Source organism: Clytia hemisphaerica, unplaced genomic scaffold (genome assembly GCF_902728285.1).
Source record: "Clytia hemisphaerica strain Z4C2 unplaced genomic scaffold, Clytia hemisphaerica genome assembly, whole genome shotgun sequence".
Classification (NCBI taxonomy): Eukaryota; Metazoa; Cnidaria; class Hydrozoa; order Leptothecata; family Clytiidae; genus Clytia; species Clytia hemisphaerica.
In genome coordinates, this window is record NW_027103633.1 from 1550179 (window position 1) to 1566960 (window position 16782).

Genomic DNA, 16782 nt, shown 5'->3' on the forward strand with positions numbered 1-16782 from the left:
TTTGGTGATTTCCAGGTTTATAAGTTCCTCAATATGTTCTTAATATGCTTTCTTTGTACATTTCTTAAGACTTAAAAGGGACCTATATTCATAGCAATTTCCAAGCAAATTCTGAAATTTAAGGTTCAAATTGTTCCCACAATGTTCGTAACTCTCAACCGAGCAGCTTATAATTCAATTCTCTGCCTTTGGCACATATTAAGAAGTAAACCCCATCTCATGACCTGGCCCTACCCAATTTATGAAGCTTAAAACGAACCGATAAAATTCTTAACCACCTGGTCACAAGAGCTATTTCCCCAATTCCTGTAAAGTATTCAGGGCCTTCCACTTCTCCCACTAGCCTATATCAATCAATCAATGAGAAACTCATGTTTGCTCCAATTCATTTTCCACATTTTTGAAAGCATAGTTCCCCAGTAATGTAACATAGCTCTCCAGTGATGTAGTTTTTTTCTTGATATTCTTCATGTAGACTCATCAATCAATATTATTGATTCAATACTCAATGTACTGGTGAGATAAGATATTTTTTTCCGCTTATATTCTTTGAATCGATGTAATTAAAACCACCAAGCTCGAAATCAAAATTGGAAAATGCATGGTGTCCAATGTTGACACTCAAAATATTGCCTGCAACATAGTATCCATTCTAGCCTTTTCTTTAAAGAGCTCTGTGATAAATTGTGTAAAATTTTTCTCTGCAGCCTATTGCCAATAACAATATATATTCATCCTCAAGAAAAAAAAAACAAAAAACCCTCAAAATATAAAATTTTCAATTTGGACAGTATAAATTCCTGTTTGAACACCAGTCCGTATGAAAATTATCGCTTTTTCAAAGAACGACTTTCACATCTTAAAATTCTGCTTTTCTCATTATTTTTAGCTCATAAACTCTGATTTTCTCATAAAACGATCAAAACTGGCAGAAATATGACATTTTTCGTCTCGAATTCTAATACTTCGGATATCTATATTATATCGTTATACAAATATAAAAGTCTAATTAGTTTTTGCATTATAGGCTAAAGCCGAGCTTCAAGGCTCAAATTTCTTACTGTAGAAACTGATTTTGATGTTTCATGATTCAGAGAAATCTATAAACATTCTACAAGGAAAAACCATATCAACAACGTTTGATTTGATCAGATTTTAAGACATAGTTTAAAGAAAAAGCTCTATTTAATACGTTCTAAATAACCCGGCTACTTTCATTTTTAACTAAACATCGCGCTTACTATGTAAAAAAGGTATACCCTTTATTGCAACTTATGAATATTATCACACTAGATGACCATTTTGTCTTCTCATCTTAAAACGCTAAAAGCTTTGAGCCCCCCCTAGTGGTTTGCGTGAATGCGTGAATGGGCTTTTTTACTTGCGCGAGTGCGTGAATCGGAAAGCTTTGCGTGAACAAGCATGAATTGAAAAAAAAATATTGCGTGAATGTGTGAAAAATGTGGTCAACCTTTATTAAATTTAAAGATTTTAGCTTCTGCCAACTGGATATCAAATATTGAAAAAAAAGCTATTTCAAGCCTTTTACTTCAGATTTCTAGCATGATAATCCCAGCATATTAAGAACTCCATTTCCGATCACGAAGCAGGAGATCAAATTATTATCTGCGACGGAGAACCACACCTTCCTATATAAGGATTAATGGAATCTCTACTCGCACTCACTCGCAGAGCATTATATATCCGGTATCAGTGACAAGAGGAATTAATATAACTTTTCCTCTCATATTTACACGTTTTTTATAAGAATATCCAAAATTTTTGAAGTCTTCGGAAGTCTTCGGACGTTCTCATTTTTTTTAGTTTTAAGCCTAAAAATGTTCTTAACATGCTCTTATTTTCTCCATTTTTTGAGTATTTTTGTCCATTTTCCTAAGAGTTTGATTGTTTTAGAGTTGGCGAAGCCTTAAAATGTTCTTAACTTGTTCTTAATGTTTTGGTAATCGAAGCCTTATGTTCTTGTATAGTTTGTTCTTATAAAACAACATATCATTTTTGATTGACAGCTTCCAGAAGAAAATAGAATTGCTTAAATCTCTTACAGTAGACACGAGCTCGCTTACCAAGATTAATTTGATAGGATTACAAAGCCGAATATCCTCAAAAACTTTGAGTTTAAAGCCCAAAGGGCTAGAGGGCTAGAGTAGAATCTCTAACCTTTTCCCAGGCAAGAAAAAGTGAAGCCACTTATTTCCCATCCAGAAGGCGCCTAGAATGCATCGTTATCATGGGGGTCAGATGGTCAGATTGTATCTAGCCGTTCCTTTGTTTTTTGAGGACTGCATTTTTTGAAATCTAGCTATAGATTTTAGTTTCAATCCGGCGTTTGTGTAAAAACCACGTGTGGACGTTCTGGATTGGAAATAAATGGTTTCATATTTCCCATCCAGGAGTCTCGAGTCTAGCCCTTCGGGCTTGGAAGTCAATGCTCAAAAATATATTAGCCTCGTACACCATGTATCAAATTCTACTTCCGTGCACCCAGTAGCACGGTGGAAAGAGAAGGAATAAGTCTTGGGTGGTGCCGATGACGTAAGGGCGGTATGTAGCTCTTGGCTTGTACCACCCGGAACACGACAGGCGGTTTTTCGCTTTTTGAAAAACTTTACCGTTTGTTATTAGTCTGCTTTAGTTAGAGAAAATATGTCTTATTTTGTCCGAAAGAAGTGTTTGGTAAGGGCGGCGATAGGAAACCCTTGACAAGGGAAATTTCGACGCTTGTTTTCCATTTTTCATGATCATCATCCTTCGACCTAGGTCCGATCGGACCATCTCATTTTTTAGCTCAAATTTAGTGAGAATGTCGGATTGTTTTTATCTCTACGTTTAAGTAAAATTCGTTACTTGAATTTTAAAATTATACAAGAGCAAAAAACATATAGTAACAGAGTAAATATTATACACTCAAAATGAAAATAAAATATGGTAATCCAATCAAACGATAAATACACTAGAATGATAAAAATGATGAAAAATTCATTTAGTACTAGAAATGGGCTTTTCTGGAAAAAAACCGTGCACCCCCTGTTGAGGAGGTCCATTTCCGTTCCTAAAAATAAGCGGAATTCCAAGGGGTTAATGATTGAAAATTAAAAAATTCCGAATTCCAGGGTGGTTTGATGCTACAATCCTGGCCATAAATATTGGAATTTTCTTCTATGAACTACCACTGGCTCCTTCCATTCTTTCCCCCCTCATTGTTGATAAGCTGCAGGAGTAAATCAGAGCTCAACAATGGGGGAAGGGGAGGGAAGACACTTTAGTACCAGTATATATACTACAAAAGCTGAAAAAGATGTTTGTTCCAATTGTTTATGGCCAGGATTGTAGACTTGCATTGAATTCAAAGGGGGTAGGTCACAAAAGGGAGTGCACGGTATTTTTCTGGAAAAGCCCAATATAATAGATAAAACGCTGTAGAGAAAGAAAAAACATACCTCTAATTTTGAGTGTTCCAGAACCTTCACCAGAAATGCCATTGGCTGTTGCACGACACGTGACCTCGCTTCCATCCCAATCAAAAGGGATTTTTTCAAATGTTATGTTTTGAGAAGTTTGGCCAGGAATGAGTTGAGAATTCCGGAACCATTGAAAAGTGACATTTGTTTCTTGTGGATTAATTTGGCACGTGAATGTGGTGGATCCTCCGACCGGAGTTTCTACAGATCTGACGGTAACATTATTCAGGGTAACTGGTAAAAAAGAAAAAGTAACAGAAAACGTTAAAGGGATTATCAGATGTTAAGGCACTTGAAAAGTGAGTTCCTTTAGATTTTCCTGAGCAAAGCTTTCAAAATAGTTTTTCCAATAACTATTTTCAAAGTCAAGATATTCAAGTTTTTTAACAAAAAACAATACAATTTCAACGTAAGGACATGAGCCCCAGGGTAGGGGCACTGACATTGACGGCCGATGAGGACGTGCCACTGTGTTTGAAAAGTAGAGCCTGTCAGATATGAATGTTTTTACCCTGTAAAATGGCAAAAATGACGAAATTTAGACAAAAGATTGAAAATTTTTTCTAATTTCCACCCTGAAAATTGTCCAAAATAACCAAAAGACGACCCTGTCAGGTACAAATGTTGAAAATTAGTAAATTTGGGATCTTGTCAGATGTTTTCGGGGCATGATAAAGATACCCTGACCAGTGGCACGTCCCCGATTCCTAATTTCGCATGAGTGCCTCCCCCGGGACCTGAGCCCATTAGAAATTCGACATTGGAAAATATTCAGACTCAAATACTTAAAAGTTTTACACAGGAACTTTGCAAGGTCCTTAAGAGTATTAGACAATGGATATGACGACTTTTACTAGTATTAAAAATCAAGGAATAAAAAAAGACTTTTGTGAATATTTCTGGTATAATTTGGACCTTACCATTCAGAGTAATTGGTGCAGATTTTCTTTCTATGTCGAAATTATTTTTTATATGGCAAGAATATTTTCCCGCATCTTTGGTTAGTACAGGGTCCAAAATCAAACTTCTTTGATTGGTTGGTTTTGTTAATGATGCATTCTCATTGGTTGTTGAGTTTGAATCTCCAATTTGATTGGTTATTGCGATACCATCTTTCAAAAATGTGTAACTCAAACTGATATTATTATTGAGAAGTTGGGATGAGCAAACCAGTTTCACTTTTGAACCACTTTCATAAGAGTTTTGTGTAGATTCCAACAATAAGATTGGTTTTGTGAATGTAGCTATGAATAAAAGATAGAATTTCAGTTGATATCTAAGCAAATGGCAATCCATGTACAGTACTTTGACTATATTTAAAGAAGACAGACCCGTTGGGACTCCCGCGCCAATCTGGTCGAAATTTTGAAACCATCTTCACAGGATTTTTTTGAGCTTGAATCCCCATTTAGATTTCGCTGAAAATTTTCATCCCCACTGTGGAAAAGTCCACTGGGGTTATGAGACAGGGGTGGTTTGAGCGAGACGAAAATTATAATTATAACTGTCGTTTTTCATCTCTAGTGACGGCAGACTTTCTACCCTACCGACTTTAATTGTTAGAGTAAAAGAAAAGTAGGCAGAAAGTTTGAAGTTAAAAATCTTTGCAACGACGTCAAAAGATGGCAATGGATTGTTTTTAGACAACCAACTTTCTACCCATTTCAATGCAGTTGGAAGTTTTAACCAGCTAACGTCGTTACAACGTCCATATGGGTATTAGATGGGCATTTTCGACGTTATGTATCAGATGTATCAATTACCTTTTACATTAGGTATAGCTTCGCCAGATCCACTAACACCGTTCAATGCAGATACTTCACAGCGATATATAGTCCCATTCATTGTTACCTGAACCTTTGGTAACATCAGAGTCTTTTCAAGTGATGATTGTTGGGTATTATTGACAAACCATTTATAGGAAAGATTCGTTTCATGGTTTGGTGTGTTGCATATTAGCGTTGCATTGAAACCTTCGAATATTTGTTCAGTTTGTATTGATACAGGAAGAATGACTGAAAAAGAGATTTTTACATATCAATCTTGCCAAACTGGTGTTGGCTATGTGCAAGCTATGAGGGCCACACCCACAAAAGTCACTTACAGGGGTACGAAAACCATTAAAGAAGTATTCTCTCTCAGGTCAAAAGTTTTCTGAATTTGGAAAAGTTTTACTGAAAATTTGGAAAATAGGCTCTCACAGGGTCGTAAAAACATCAAAGTGCAAATCTTTTTAAAAATTTAGCCTCTTGCATGGTCGATTTTCGGACTTTTGCTCAGACATACCTAGTCTGTACACAGACCCGATGTCTACGTCTAATTTCAAAATTCATTTCCTCTCATTTGAGATTTTTCAAATCGACCGCTGCGATATGAAGTGCGGGTGAGAGAGGGGAGACAACGAGAAAAGTGTTTATATTTATAAATCATAATTTATCGCAGAGGTTTCCGTACGGGAATTTTTTATCAAACAGACAATGCGCACAGAGTGTACTACGAAACGATAAACGTGAGATACGCCGGACATACCCATCAACTGGCAAACTAAGTACCCTCGGACAATCTTGTATTTTGATCCATTTCCCTAATTCCCATGGATTTTCACGTATAGAAAAGTCCGTCTAAACCTGAAACCATTACTGTACCTTCTACATTAACTTTGTTAGATGTCTTTACGATCGAACCAATCGTAACGTTACACATGTATACTCCTTTCTGATTGGTTGAAATTCGTTCGATCATGAAATTGCTTTGATTTGATTGGCTAATCTGTTCATTGTCTTTATAAAATGTGAACACGAGTGTTTCATTTGAATTGTTTGTTGTATTGCATTGCAATGTTAATGCTGAACCACTTTCAATGGTTTGTTGGTTGATAATCAAAAGCGGAATCGTGAAAAGTTCTAGAAAAAGAATGTTGAAAAAATACAATCCATTGTTTCTTCATATGCTTGCACAAACTCGAACCTAGTCCTTTAGATCCTTTTTTGATGATTCTGATAGCGTTAACGAAAGGTATACCAACGTCCAAAAGTCGTGCAAAGGTCTCTGGGTACAAGATTGTTTTTTGCATTAATTATAACGTATTAAAATCCCCGTATCACAGCCTATGTGTTACCCACTGGTAAAATATCAGTTCAGTTTTTACCTGAGATTTATGATCTAGGAAAAAAGGTTCTAAGTCAAAAAAGAAGCTCAACTTGAAAGAGAACCGGATCTACCAGATTTGATAAAAAACTTTAATCATACGTCTGTTTTTTATTAAAAACTTAAACTCAAAAGCTACTATACAAACACAAGTCACTATTATAATAACTTGAAAATTTAAAACCGAAAAATTTCAAAATCGCGTTTTTTTCAGGATAGGACCATTTCATTCTTAAGATCGAGTCATGTAAAAAGTCAAATCAAACATACTCAATGTGACCATAACAGTTATATAGATTCGGAGCAAAAGACAGTGAAGATTCAGGCTAAACACCTTACGTCAATACATACCTTTGACATCGAGGAGAATTGTGTTGACTGAACGAGTCCCATTAACTTCACACGAAAACGAGGCAGATTCAATAGGTTTGACTTCATAATTCGATTGATTGACAGTTGCTATAGCTACATCATTTCGATAAAAAGTCCATGATTCTGTTGTTGTGATGTTTGATGAGTTACATGTTAGGATAACGGAAGTTCCTTCAAAGGGAGCTTCCGTACTCGATGAAATACGGACTTCGCCTTGAACAACTGAAAACAAGCGAAGATTAGTATTTTAGAAAGGTTGTCTTACAATGTGTTTCATAAGGCATAGCTGGGAGTAAGGGAGGCTATCTCCTTTTCTATTTGCACAAGATCTAGGAGATCGAATGTCGAGGTGGAGCGCCTAGATCGAAGATTTCAAATAAGTTCTAGTCTAAAAAAGATCTCCCTAATTGTACCACTGAAGCGATGCGGGCGAAAATATTTTCAAACGGGAACAGTAACATTGCACGAATTAAAAATAGACCCACTTTAATCAAGTAGAAGAACAATTAGGGAATCACTTTTCTTCGATCAAAGATGGTAGATAAATTACGGGGTTTTATCTGTAGGTCAATGGAATCAGTTTTTTGCATTCCGTACCCTGAAAATCAAAAAAACTTCTCAGCTCCCCAGCTGGCATGGCACACAACATTGTTTCAACGTTCACCTAACGTTATATGAACGTTAAGGACGTCAGATGGACGTTGTTTTGACGTTCTGTGTCGAGTTCTGTGTCGGCTGAAAAATAAACTTCTCAAAGACGTAGTATTGACAATTTCTAGCTATATATAGTTTGGAGTTTGTTGTCATCTTGTACAGGCCGCTGGGGTAATGTCACCTGACTGTCTTGAATGACAGTCAGCCTGTCCCAAGCCAGGGTAAAGACAGAGGGACCCAGAGAGGACTAATTACCCTTTCATTATAACATCGTCTCTCTAAGAGGAAAAAGAATTTGGCCATTCTTTGTTGTTTGTAGATCTGACAGGAGAAAACATTTTATTTTCATACTATATATAGTATAGATAATTTCTAGCTGACACGCAACGTTGGTTTAACGTTCATCTAACGTTACATGAACGTTAGGGACGTCAGATGGACGTTATTACGACATTGTGTGCCAGCTTGGTTATAAAGCATACCTGATGTAAACAGAAGAAGTATACACAATGTCGTAACGAATAACCAAAAGTTTTTCATTGTAGAAGATGATACGCCTCCAAAGACCTTTCTTTGTATTCTTTGACTGTCTAATATCTCACCAATTGATAGCTTTTTAGTAGGAAATTCGAATTTATCTATAAAAAATCAAATCAAATGGATTTAGTGATTAAGTTTACGACCGCAGTATTGAAAGGTGAACAAAAGGCCTCCTTTACCTACGGATGCCTCCCGGTGGGCACACCTTGTCCTGAGGAGGTCGAGCAAATGTCCCTATCAGAGCCACTCGTCCGTTTCTCGTCTACGTCCGTCGGGAAGATGTCGGAACAAATTTCGACAGAGAGCTTTCTATTCAAGCCACGCGCAAGCAGAACAAAGTGCCGGACTGGACTTAATAGCTCGCTATTCCGGGGGTTGTTCAAAGACAAATTATAGTCAACAAATTGTAGCTCTTACAGAAACACTTAAATAGTTACTGTTTCCAATAAACTGAAAAAATATAGGAGGGCGTCATTTTTTCCCTTAGATTCCACTATTTAACGTTCAGACATTTGCACATTCCTTTGAAACAGAAGCTTCCCCTTCTTAACGTATTTTGTTGTGAGCGATTGCTCATCTTTTTATCCATCGTCTTTATTCCTTGGACAAAAAGGAACCCCACAATCATAACAGAACAGATTTTGTATTTCTTCTTGGTGTGCCTCAAGATTCACAGAACACGCTAGATGTCAACCTCGTTCCCTGCGTATTATCAGCTTTTTCATGCTTGCTGATAGCGTTAGATAATACCCTGGCATTGTCTGGGTTTCGAACGCATAAGATTGCATTATTAAAAAACAAAACGTCAGATTTCATTCGTTCCTAGGTTAGAAAACATTGCATTTTTTTTTTCAAAATTTGGCAGTTTTTCCAAGGTTTTAAGAATTTTATGTTTAATCTTCGTTTTATCCATAAATTCGACATTTTTGTCAAGATGTAGTAGTAGTTTTTGCTGTCTTTAGGTGAAATACTACTTTTATTTTTAATTTTTTCGCCGACCGACCCTATTTTTTGGGTAGCTATGGCCTGTAAAACAACAAATCAAATTGGCCTCGCCTTAAACTTTTTATTTGCTGATTTTTAACTTGTTTTGTTTTTTTGTTTATATCCTTTCATTTTTTATCTTTTGTTTTGGTTTTTATATGTTTTTTTCTTCTTTTTATTTTATTTTTATCTTTTTATTTTGTTTGTCCCTCCTTGGCCACCGTAGAAAACTCACAAAGTTTCCTAGTTTCAGTTCCTCTTCATTGTCGTCTCGCCATGATTTCTCAGCTGTGTAAAGGCAGTTGAGATCTGACGCCCCACTGTATACGCCTATTTAAGAACAGTTGACCCGCTCTGTCACTTCAAGTTTTTCAAATATTTTTTGATTTAAAATGTGCGTACTGTTTTTAATTGTTTTTTAATTCAGATTCAAAAACAGGATGGCGTGAGCCGCGGCACTCCTCGGTCCAGCCCTACCGGTACATGACCGGAAAAATTGAGCCGGTGACACCTTTCGGGTTCACTTTAGGACAATCTGTGACCAAAAATTAACTTGACCTGAAAATGAAATACGACTATTGAGCCTGTTGTTAACATTATTTTCATTTAGAAGAAGAACATATAAGAAGAAATTCTTGAAGCCTTTGGATGTTCTTAACCTTTTGTGTTTTAAGCGTAACAAGAAAGCCTAAGTAGCGTAAAGACCCAGCAGTGTTGGCACTGTCAGCATATTTTCCCGCTGCAGAATCGCCATTCAACAGGGGCGATTTTTTTCAATGTATAGACTCGAATCGGGCGAGCAATAAAGATTTAATTACTTTAAACTTGTTTCTACTAATTAAGAAAGAAAGATTTGACCATATAAGTTGGAGGTATTAATTATATGTGTTTTTTTTACGCATGCGCACAATAGAAAGTCAGGTAGTTCGATTTTAGCCTGGAATCGTCGATTGATAATTTCGCGCATAGGCCCCGACAAAGTCGACCAGTTGTGTTTTAAAGGCCTATTGCGCTGCGCGCTGGGCCAAAAATGTTCTTATTTTTGCACCATTTTGTGAGTTTTTTTTTTGCGATACCCTAAGATGTCTACAAAGGCTTACTATGGGTGTTTGTTCTTAATATTTTGGTCATCGAAGCCTTATGTTCTTATATAGTTTGTTCTTATAAAAGAAGTGTAAGATCATACTTTCCAGCCTGAAAATCACGAAAAAGAAGCTTTGGCTTCTGTTAGTAGTTTTGCAATTTGTATTGTTTCCGCAGGGACGAAACAACTATTAGATCAATATTCAAAATAAACAGAAAACCTGAATCATCTTTGGCTAAACATGACATTTTTCTTTCAAAAAATGAGTCCACTCATCCAACACCAACCCAACCAAGATCTAACAAGACGGAGCATAAAATAAACCCTTTTGACACATGAACACAATATCCATTTAATTTTCAAGACTGAAACAGTGTTTATGCACGTTGAAACAACGTTGTGTTGTAAATTAGCTACACGTTTTTTTTCAGAAGTCAAAAAAGTATTACCAGCATAATTGGTATCAACCATTGACCTTTATATATCCCTGGACCAAGCTATACCCGCCATCTTTAATCAAAGTTTTTTTTTTTAATTGGTACCCGTAAAGAAGCCGTAGTGTTTGACATTTAGCCTACTGACAAACGGTGCTTCATCACTAGTGTACAAGCGAAATAAAATCTAGCCTCTCTCTGCGGGTACCAATTTCAAAAAAACTCCGATCATAATGTGTTGCTTGGCCGGCATTGAATAACTTGGTCCAGGGATATAAAGGTCAGTGGTACCAACAGTTAAATTTAAAAACAGATTGATAGACATCAGAGTTAAACCATGTTATGTTAAAGCCATTAGTTTCCTACATAGATTTGAAACCTGTCAGTTCTTACACTTCCCGGATTCTTTAAAAAGTAGAACATATATGCAAAAAGGATCTGCTGATTAGACATGAAAGCTAGCAGTCTCTTTGCAAGCGTATTCTATTAAATCGTCAACGAACTGGATCTTATGATACCACTAAATGCTCTCCCTTTTTCTTTTAAAATAATAATTAGTCAGTCAACAGCCATGCTTTGTCCGGAAAAACACTCAAACCTCTGTTGTTTTTTTCGGTTTTCAACAGTTCAACCCTAGTAGATTCTCAAGTCATCGACCGATTTTTCAAAATTTTACCTAAAAAAAAACATAAAAAAACAGAGGTTGGAGTGTTTTTCCGGGGGGGGGATGGCTATGTGACTGACTGAATCAGTTTCAGGAATGCCAAAAGGCTAAGCCACTAAAATTAACCCAAAGATACCCCGGGAGGGGGCAGTACCTTGACCGCCGACGGGGACGTGCCGCTTTGGAGTTTGAAAAGTGGAGCCTGTCAGATATGAATGTTTGGTAAATTAGGATCCCTGTCGGAAGTAAAATCCAATAATATTTCCCATTTGAAAAGTGGCAAAAATGACGAAATGTAGACAAAGATTGAAAAATTATCTATTTTCCCCACTGAAAATTGTCCAAAATAACCAAAAGACAGAGCCCAAAAAAGGGACCCTGACCAGCGGCACGTCCCCGTTCTCAATTTCGCCTGAGTGCCTCCCCTGGGAAAAGTAGGAACAAATAATCACAGACGAGGCACAACGAAAGCTCTCGTGAAAAACAAGTGTAATTTAATTGACAGCTAAACTTCTTTGAAAAAATTTCTGGTCCAGAAAAAGGGTTCAATTTTTATTCTTCATTTTTAAATTTTTAGAAAATTCTACAAAGCTTACTACAAGCCACTTTTTCCAGCGAGCTATTACTTTTAGTTACTGTATATTTTTTGTTCCTCAAGAGAGATACTTCAAAACGTACGGACTGCCAATTTTTATAATGTTAATGAAACATACTTTAGTATTATAGGTATCATAAACGCCATGGTATCAACTGAAAAATTCATGCTTCTTATATCATAGAACTTTATACACCCGTTTCTCACAGACCAACCCTTTGCACTAGAAAAATTGACCAGAATATCGTCCGCAGTGGAAAATTAAACTCTAATTTTTGTCCCCGCTGAAAATAATCAGATAAGTAGATCCTCACTGCAAAATATTATGCTATTTTTTCCATCCCCACATCTCTGGCTAGAAAACAATGGAATTCGAATCCCCAGTCATAAGAAAACATGGGAATATCAATCTCCATCGAGTTTTGGTCCGTTTTTTACCCCACTGGCTGATAAAAGTCATAAAATCTCACAGGCTCTGTGAGATGGGGTTGTCTTTATTGAAAATTTTAACGATTGCAAAAGTCTAAGCGTTAACTGACCATCGATCAATAACTACTTTTTTTGACCACAAACATTTTTATAGAAACAAGGCAGCAAACAAAAAAACGTCAAAAGTTTACAATTTATTTATTACACATTTCAAAGTAAATTATTCAAAGACAAAAAAAAATCAACGCTATACCATGACTTTACAAAACAAAATCAATCAGAAACATTTTATCACATGTCAAAATATATTTTTTTTGCTCTAGTTTGCAACTTTTTTCTTGAAAAGTTTTTTGTTTTCTTTTAATAATACACACTATCTAATTAATGAATTAGAACAATCTGAGTTATGTCGTTAAGATAATTAAGTGCTCATAACAATTAGCAAGTAAAGATGTTGTTTTATAAGCATTACTTAGTAACTGAGTTCTTATAAATCCACTTATCTTCATGACCCTCTGCTTATTGTGCTTATTTCATCGGGCGAGCTTAGAATTTCTTTTGATACATTTTATAAAAGAAATCAAAAGACTTTAACGACCAATTACCGACAAGTTAAACTCCTGTTCTTCTTTATACCTCCATGTTATTAAAAACCAAACCCTTTAAATCTGTATAGCATCCTTCGTGAGACATAAAAGCATGTGATTGGTTCGACAGTAGATAGGATTTTAAAGGGGAAATAAACATTTTTTTGAAAATACCTAAATCACATCACATACTTTCAAGGAAAACCCTTTTGGAAGAGGGTGCCCACGAATTAGGCACTAATGGTACTTACCAACCCCAAAAATAGGTAAAAAATTGACAATGTATTAAAGGTTTTATTTTTACATATAAGTGCTCCCGTTTCATATCAGACACATATTTCATATCAGGACAATGTCTACCTATTGTTATATTATGCTGATATAAGCAAACGATATCACTCTTATTTAAAAACCTTTAAAGTTGAATTCAACAAAAATGGTTGTTACTGAGGCAAAAATAAAAAAGTGTAGTGTTTCCGGAAACCGGCCGGGTGAAAAAAAATGATTTACTGACCCGGTCGCAGACTCGTTAGTAGTTGATACATTAGTATTCAGGGCTTACTTCATACTGTTTGTTCATAAAATTCATCTTTAAAGTTCTATTTCAATGATCTTGAGTTATCAAAAAAAGCAACAAAAAAATATTTTTCGACCAGCCGCATGAGAGCTTTTTTTCCTTCACCCGCATTCCGGAAAGACTACAATTTTTCATTTTCACCTGAGCAAAAAAGTGTGTTAAACAAGTCTTGTACACGAACACACATAAAGCCTCAAAATCCCATCTACTTTCAAAAAAATTACATGTGATTGCATCCCACGAATGAAGCTACGGGTCCTAAGGGTTGCTTCCTTACTACATTCTCAGAATCATTCAAAAAGTAGTCTAGAGCTGTGTTACTAGTGTTACAGTCAGATAACTCAACAGATGATGTAGCTGACCAACAATCAAAGTCATAATAATATTCGAGAAAAAAAGAAAATTTCCGCGAAATCTTACAACCACAAACGATTTGGAAGCGCTCTAAATTAGGTTGGATGGATAGATTTTAAGTCTGAGTTTTAACGCTAGACTTAAGACTAAAAGTCCAAGAATGGCCTAATAGAGTTCAGAATATAGCCTGGAAGTCTATAAACCTCTCCCGAATTGAAATATTCGAATAAATTTATCTATTTGCCCTAAAAAGCGACTTTTTCGCCAGAACTGAGGAAAGGTATTTCAACCGAACTTTGATGAAATAAGAAGTAAGAGATACCCTGTTGAAAACTTCAGTTTCAACTGTAAACTGCTGAAAACGAGGAATTAACCGAATATCCTAATATATTTTGACCGATAATGTAGGTATTGGGTTTCTTGTTTTTGATAATATTCACATCAAGTAAGATAACGGGGAAAAAATACCTGAAAAAAAACCTCAGGAAGATGCAGAGCTACCTTCTTGTAAATGGGTACCCTTCCTCGAAGCCCATGGTATCGTCCTCCATCGAAAGGCTGATAAACCTTATCCATATCTTGGATGAAAATTAAACGAGCTTGGCCGTAGTGATTGGGCAGAAGAAAAACAAACGCACCAAAATATACGTCAATCATAAATGATTGTTTTGTTTGGTGAATATTTTGTCAGATCGTCACATTCGCCGCACCTTTACCTTGTAGTAGCGCTTGGTATGCGCAGAATGGATGATCTGTTATGAGGTTACTGTAGCCTCTAACAGTTACATTTTCATTTGTGCTTATAAGTTAAATACAAAAGAGAAATGCAACCAAAGAGAATGATTTAACGAGCGATGAATGATTACACAAGCTTGTAAATTACTTTGGTCAAAAATGCTTTTTTTAATGATCTACCAGGAAATTCCTTGTAAAGCTTTTTTCTGATCAAGTTTTAGTAAGAATCGGTAAAGTTTTGCCTGACATATTGTCATTCTTTAAGGCGTACCAGGCAAAGAAATAGATACCCAATATTATAAAGTCAAAGGCTTCAAAACCAAAAATTTAAAAAAAGATCATGCAATTTCTTAGGAAATCACTGCAAAACACTAACAAAAGACTTGGAACAAGAAACTAAGAAAAACTTAAGAACATCCAAAGGCTTAAAAGAATTTTATGTTTAAAGGTTTTGTTTTTAAGTAACAGTGATATCGTTAGCTTAATCATCGATTTTAATTTACAAGCTTTTTCACAATGGTTTGACACGGATGTGGAGCAAGATGGGTCAGAAAGAGCAGCACAATATAACAATAAGGAGCCACTGCCCTTATATGAAATATGTGTCTGATTGATATGAAACGGGAACACTTATGCAAAAATAAAACCTTTATAAGTATAACTGAGTATAACGTAGTAGTCGAGCACAAACTTAATTTATGTCTTCTTTTTATAAGAACCAATAGATTTTAGCTGGTGCTGGTATGTTCTTATTTTTCGTTATTTTCATACTTGAATGTTCTTAAAATGGTAAATGTTATTGACTTAAAAAGAATTCAAAAGAGCATTTCCGAAATCCGAGGATGGGATTGCTATTTTAAAAATTTGGCACTGGATCTTCTTATAAAAAAGACGTGTAAAAAAGGAGAAGGGCATTTGTGAAATCTCTGCGGCTGGGATTGTTCTTATGAAAAAATGGAACTTGATGTTCTTATAAAAAAACGTGTAGTGTTCAGTTTTGATATGTTTCTATTGAGATTTTTAATAGGGGAGCCCAGCCAATAGGACTCCGTATAAAAATTAGACACTTGGTAGTAAGCATCGATCATACCTAACAACGAAACACAATATCGCTGACCTGTCGTGTCATGTATTAAGTGTTATACCAGTATAGGTAATAACCACTTGTGGTGTACAGTGTGTATGGATTATAATGGCTAATAGGGGAATTCCCCTTGTCGGATTTTCAGGGTTGTCATTTAATCTTTATGTTATGTTGGTAATTAAGGGGATTATAAAAGAAGGATATAATTAAGAATAGAAATTAAGTTTTGTAAAAAGAATTTATGTTTATCTTAAAACCATGCGTAGTGTAGACGGGTTTCCTAGGAGATTAGGGGACCTTAAAATTTACTACACTTTTGTATTTTTGCAGCGTTTAATTAATATCTTTATTACTGTTAATCATTAAATCTATTCAAAAGTGAAAATTAAATCGAATTTATAAATGCGTCATACTTAATTTTAAAAATATAACATTATAATAAAAATAACAAAAAATAGTTATGTTTAAATTATATTAAATTAGATCATATCATATATGGGAAAAACTTTTTTCAGAATTTATCAGCATTTATTGCCAAAATTTTATTGTCATTTTCCTCAAAAAGTTTTCCTACCCCAAAAAAATTATACTCTTCACATTAGTGGGTTCAACGCGTTAATTTTGGCGAATTTTGGCCCTTTTCGCAAAGTTTAGTCCTCGCGAAAAAACAAAACTCCAAATTTTCGACCAAAACACCTAGGTAAATGAAAGAAATTACAGTTGACGCTCTCTAATTCAACGTTCTACTATTCGATAGGCTCTCTTATTCGAAGAAATTTAAAATCTCCGTCAACAAGAAACTCTCATAAACGACGCCCCTTTATTCGATAAGCTCCCTTATTCGATGAAAATGCAATTCCCCTTGAAGATCGAATTAGAGAGCGTCAACTGTACACGTTTTTTTTTATAAGAACAAACTATATAAGAACATAAGGCTTCGAGGCCCAAAAATTTAAGAACATTCTAAGAACATACTAAGGCTTTGGAGACTTAAAAACATGCAATTTCTTAAGAAACTACATCAAAATGCTCCAAAAATGCTGAAAATAAGAACATTTTAAGA

The 16782-nt window shown here is 35.5% G+C and overlaps 1 protein-coding gene across 1 annotated transcript; it reads right to left on the minus strand.

Moving 5' to 3' along the window:
• Positions 1-2861: 2861 nt before the first annotated feature.
• LOC136802695 (Fc receptor-like protein 5) lies at positions 2862-8286 on the minus strand. The gene is made up of 7 exons (XM_067059455.1): positions 8135-8286; positions 6978-7220; positions 6125-6382; positions 5243-5494; positions 4400-4723; positions 3459-3713; positions 2862-2971 (listed from the first exon to the last, which is right to left on the minus strand). Exons 1-7 carry the CDS (start codon positions 8190-8192, stop codon positions 2862-2864), a joined length of 1500 nt encoding a protein of 499 aa, XP_066915556.1. The 5' UTR covers positions 8193-8286.
• Between the last annotated feature and the right edge of the window lie 8496 nt (positions 8287-16782).

Coding starts and splice junctions, on each gene's coding strand:
- LOC136802695 (XM_067059455.1), bottom strand. CDS start 8,192: ATGAAAAACTTTTGGTTATTCGTTACGACATTGTGTATACTTCTTCTG. Junction 5,495..6,124: donor TAACAAAGTTAATGTAGAAG/GTACAGTAATGG, acceptor TCTCTTTTTCAG/TCATTCTTCCTGTATCAATA. Junction 3,714..4,399: donor TGCACCAATTACTCTGAATG/GTAAGGTCCAAA, acceptor CTTTTTTACCAG/TTACCCTGAATAATGTTACC.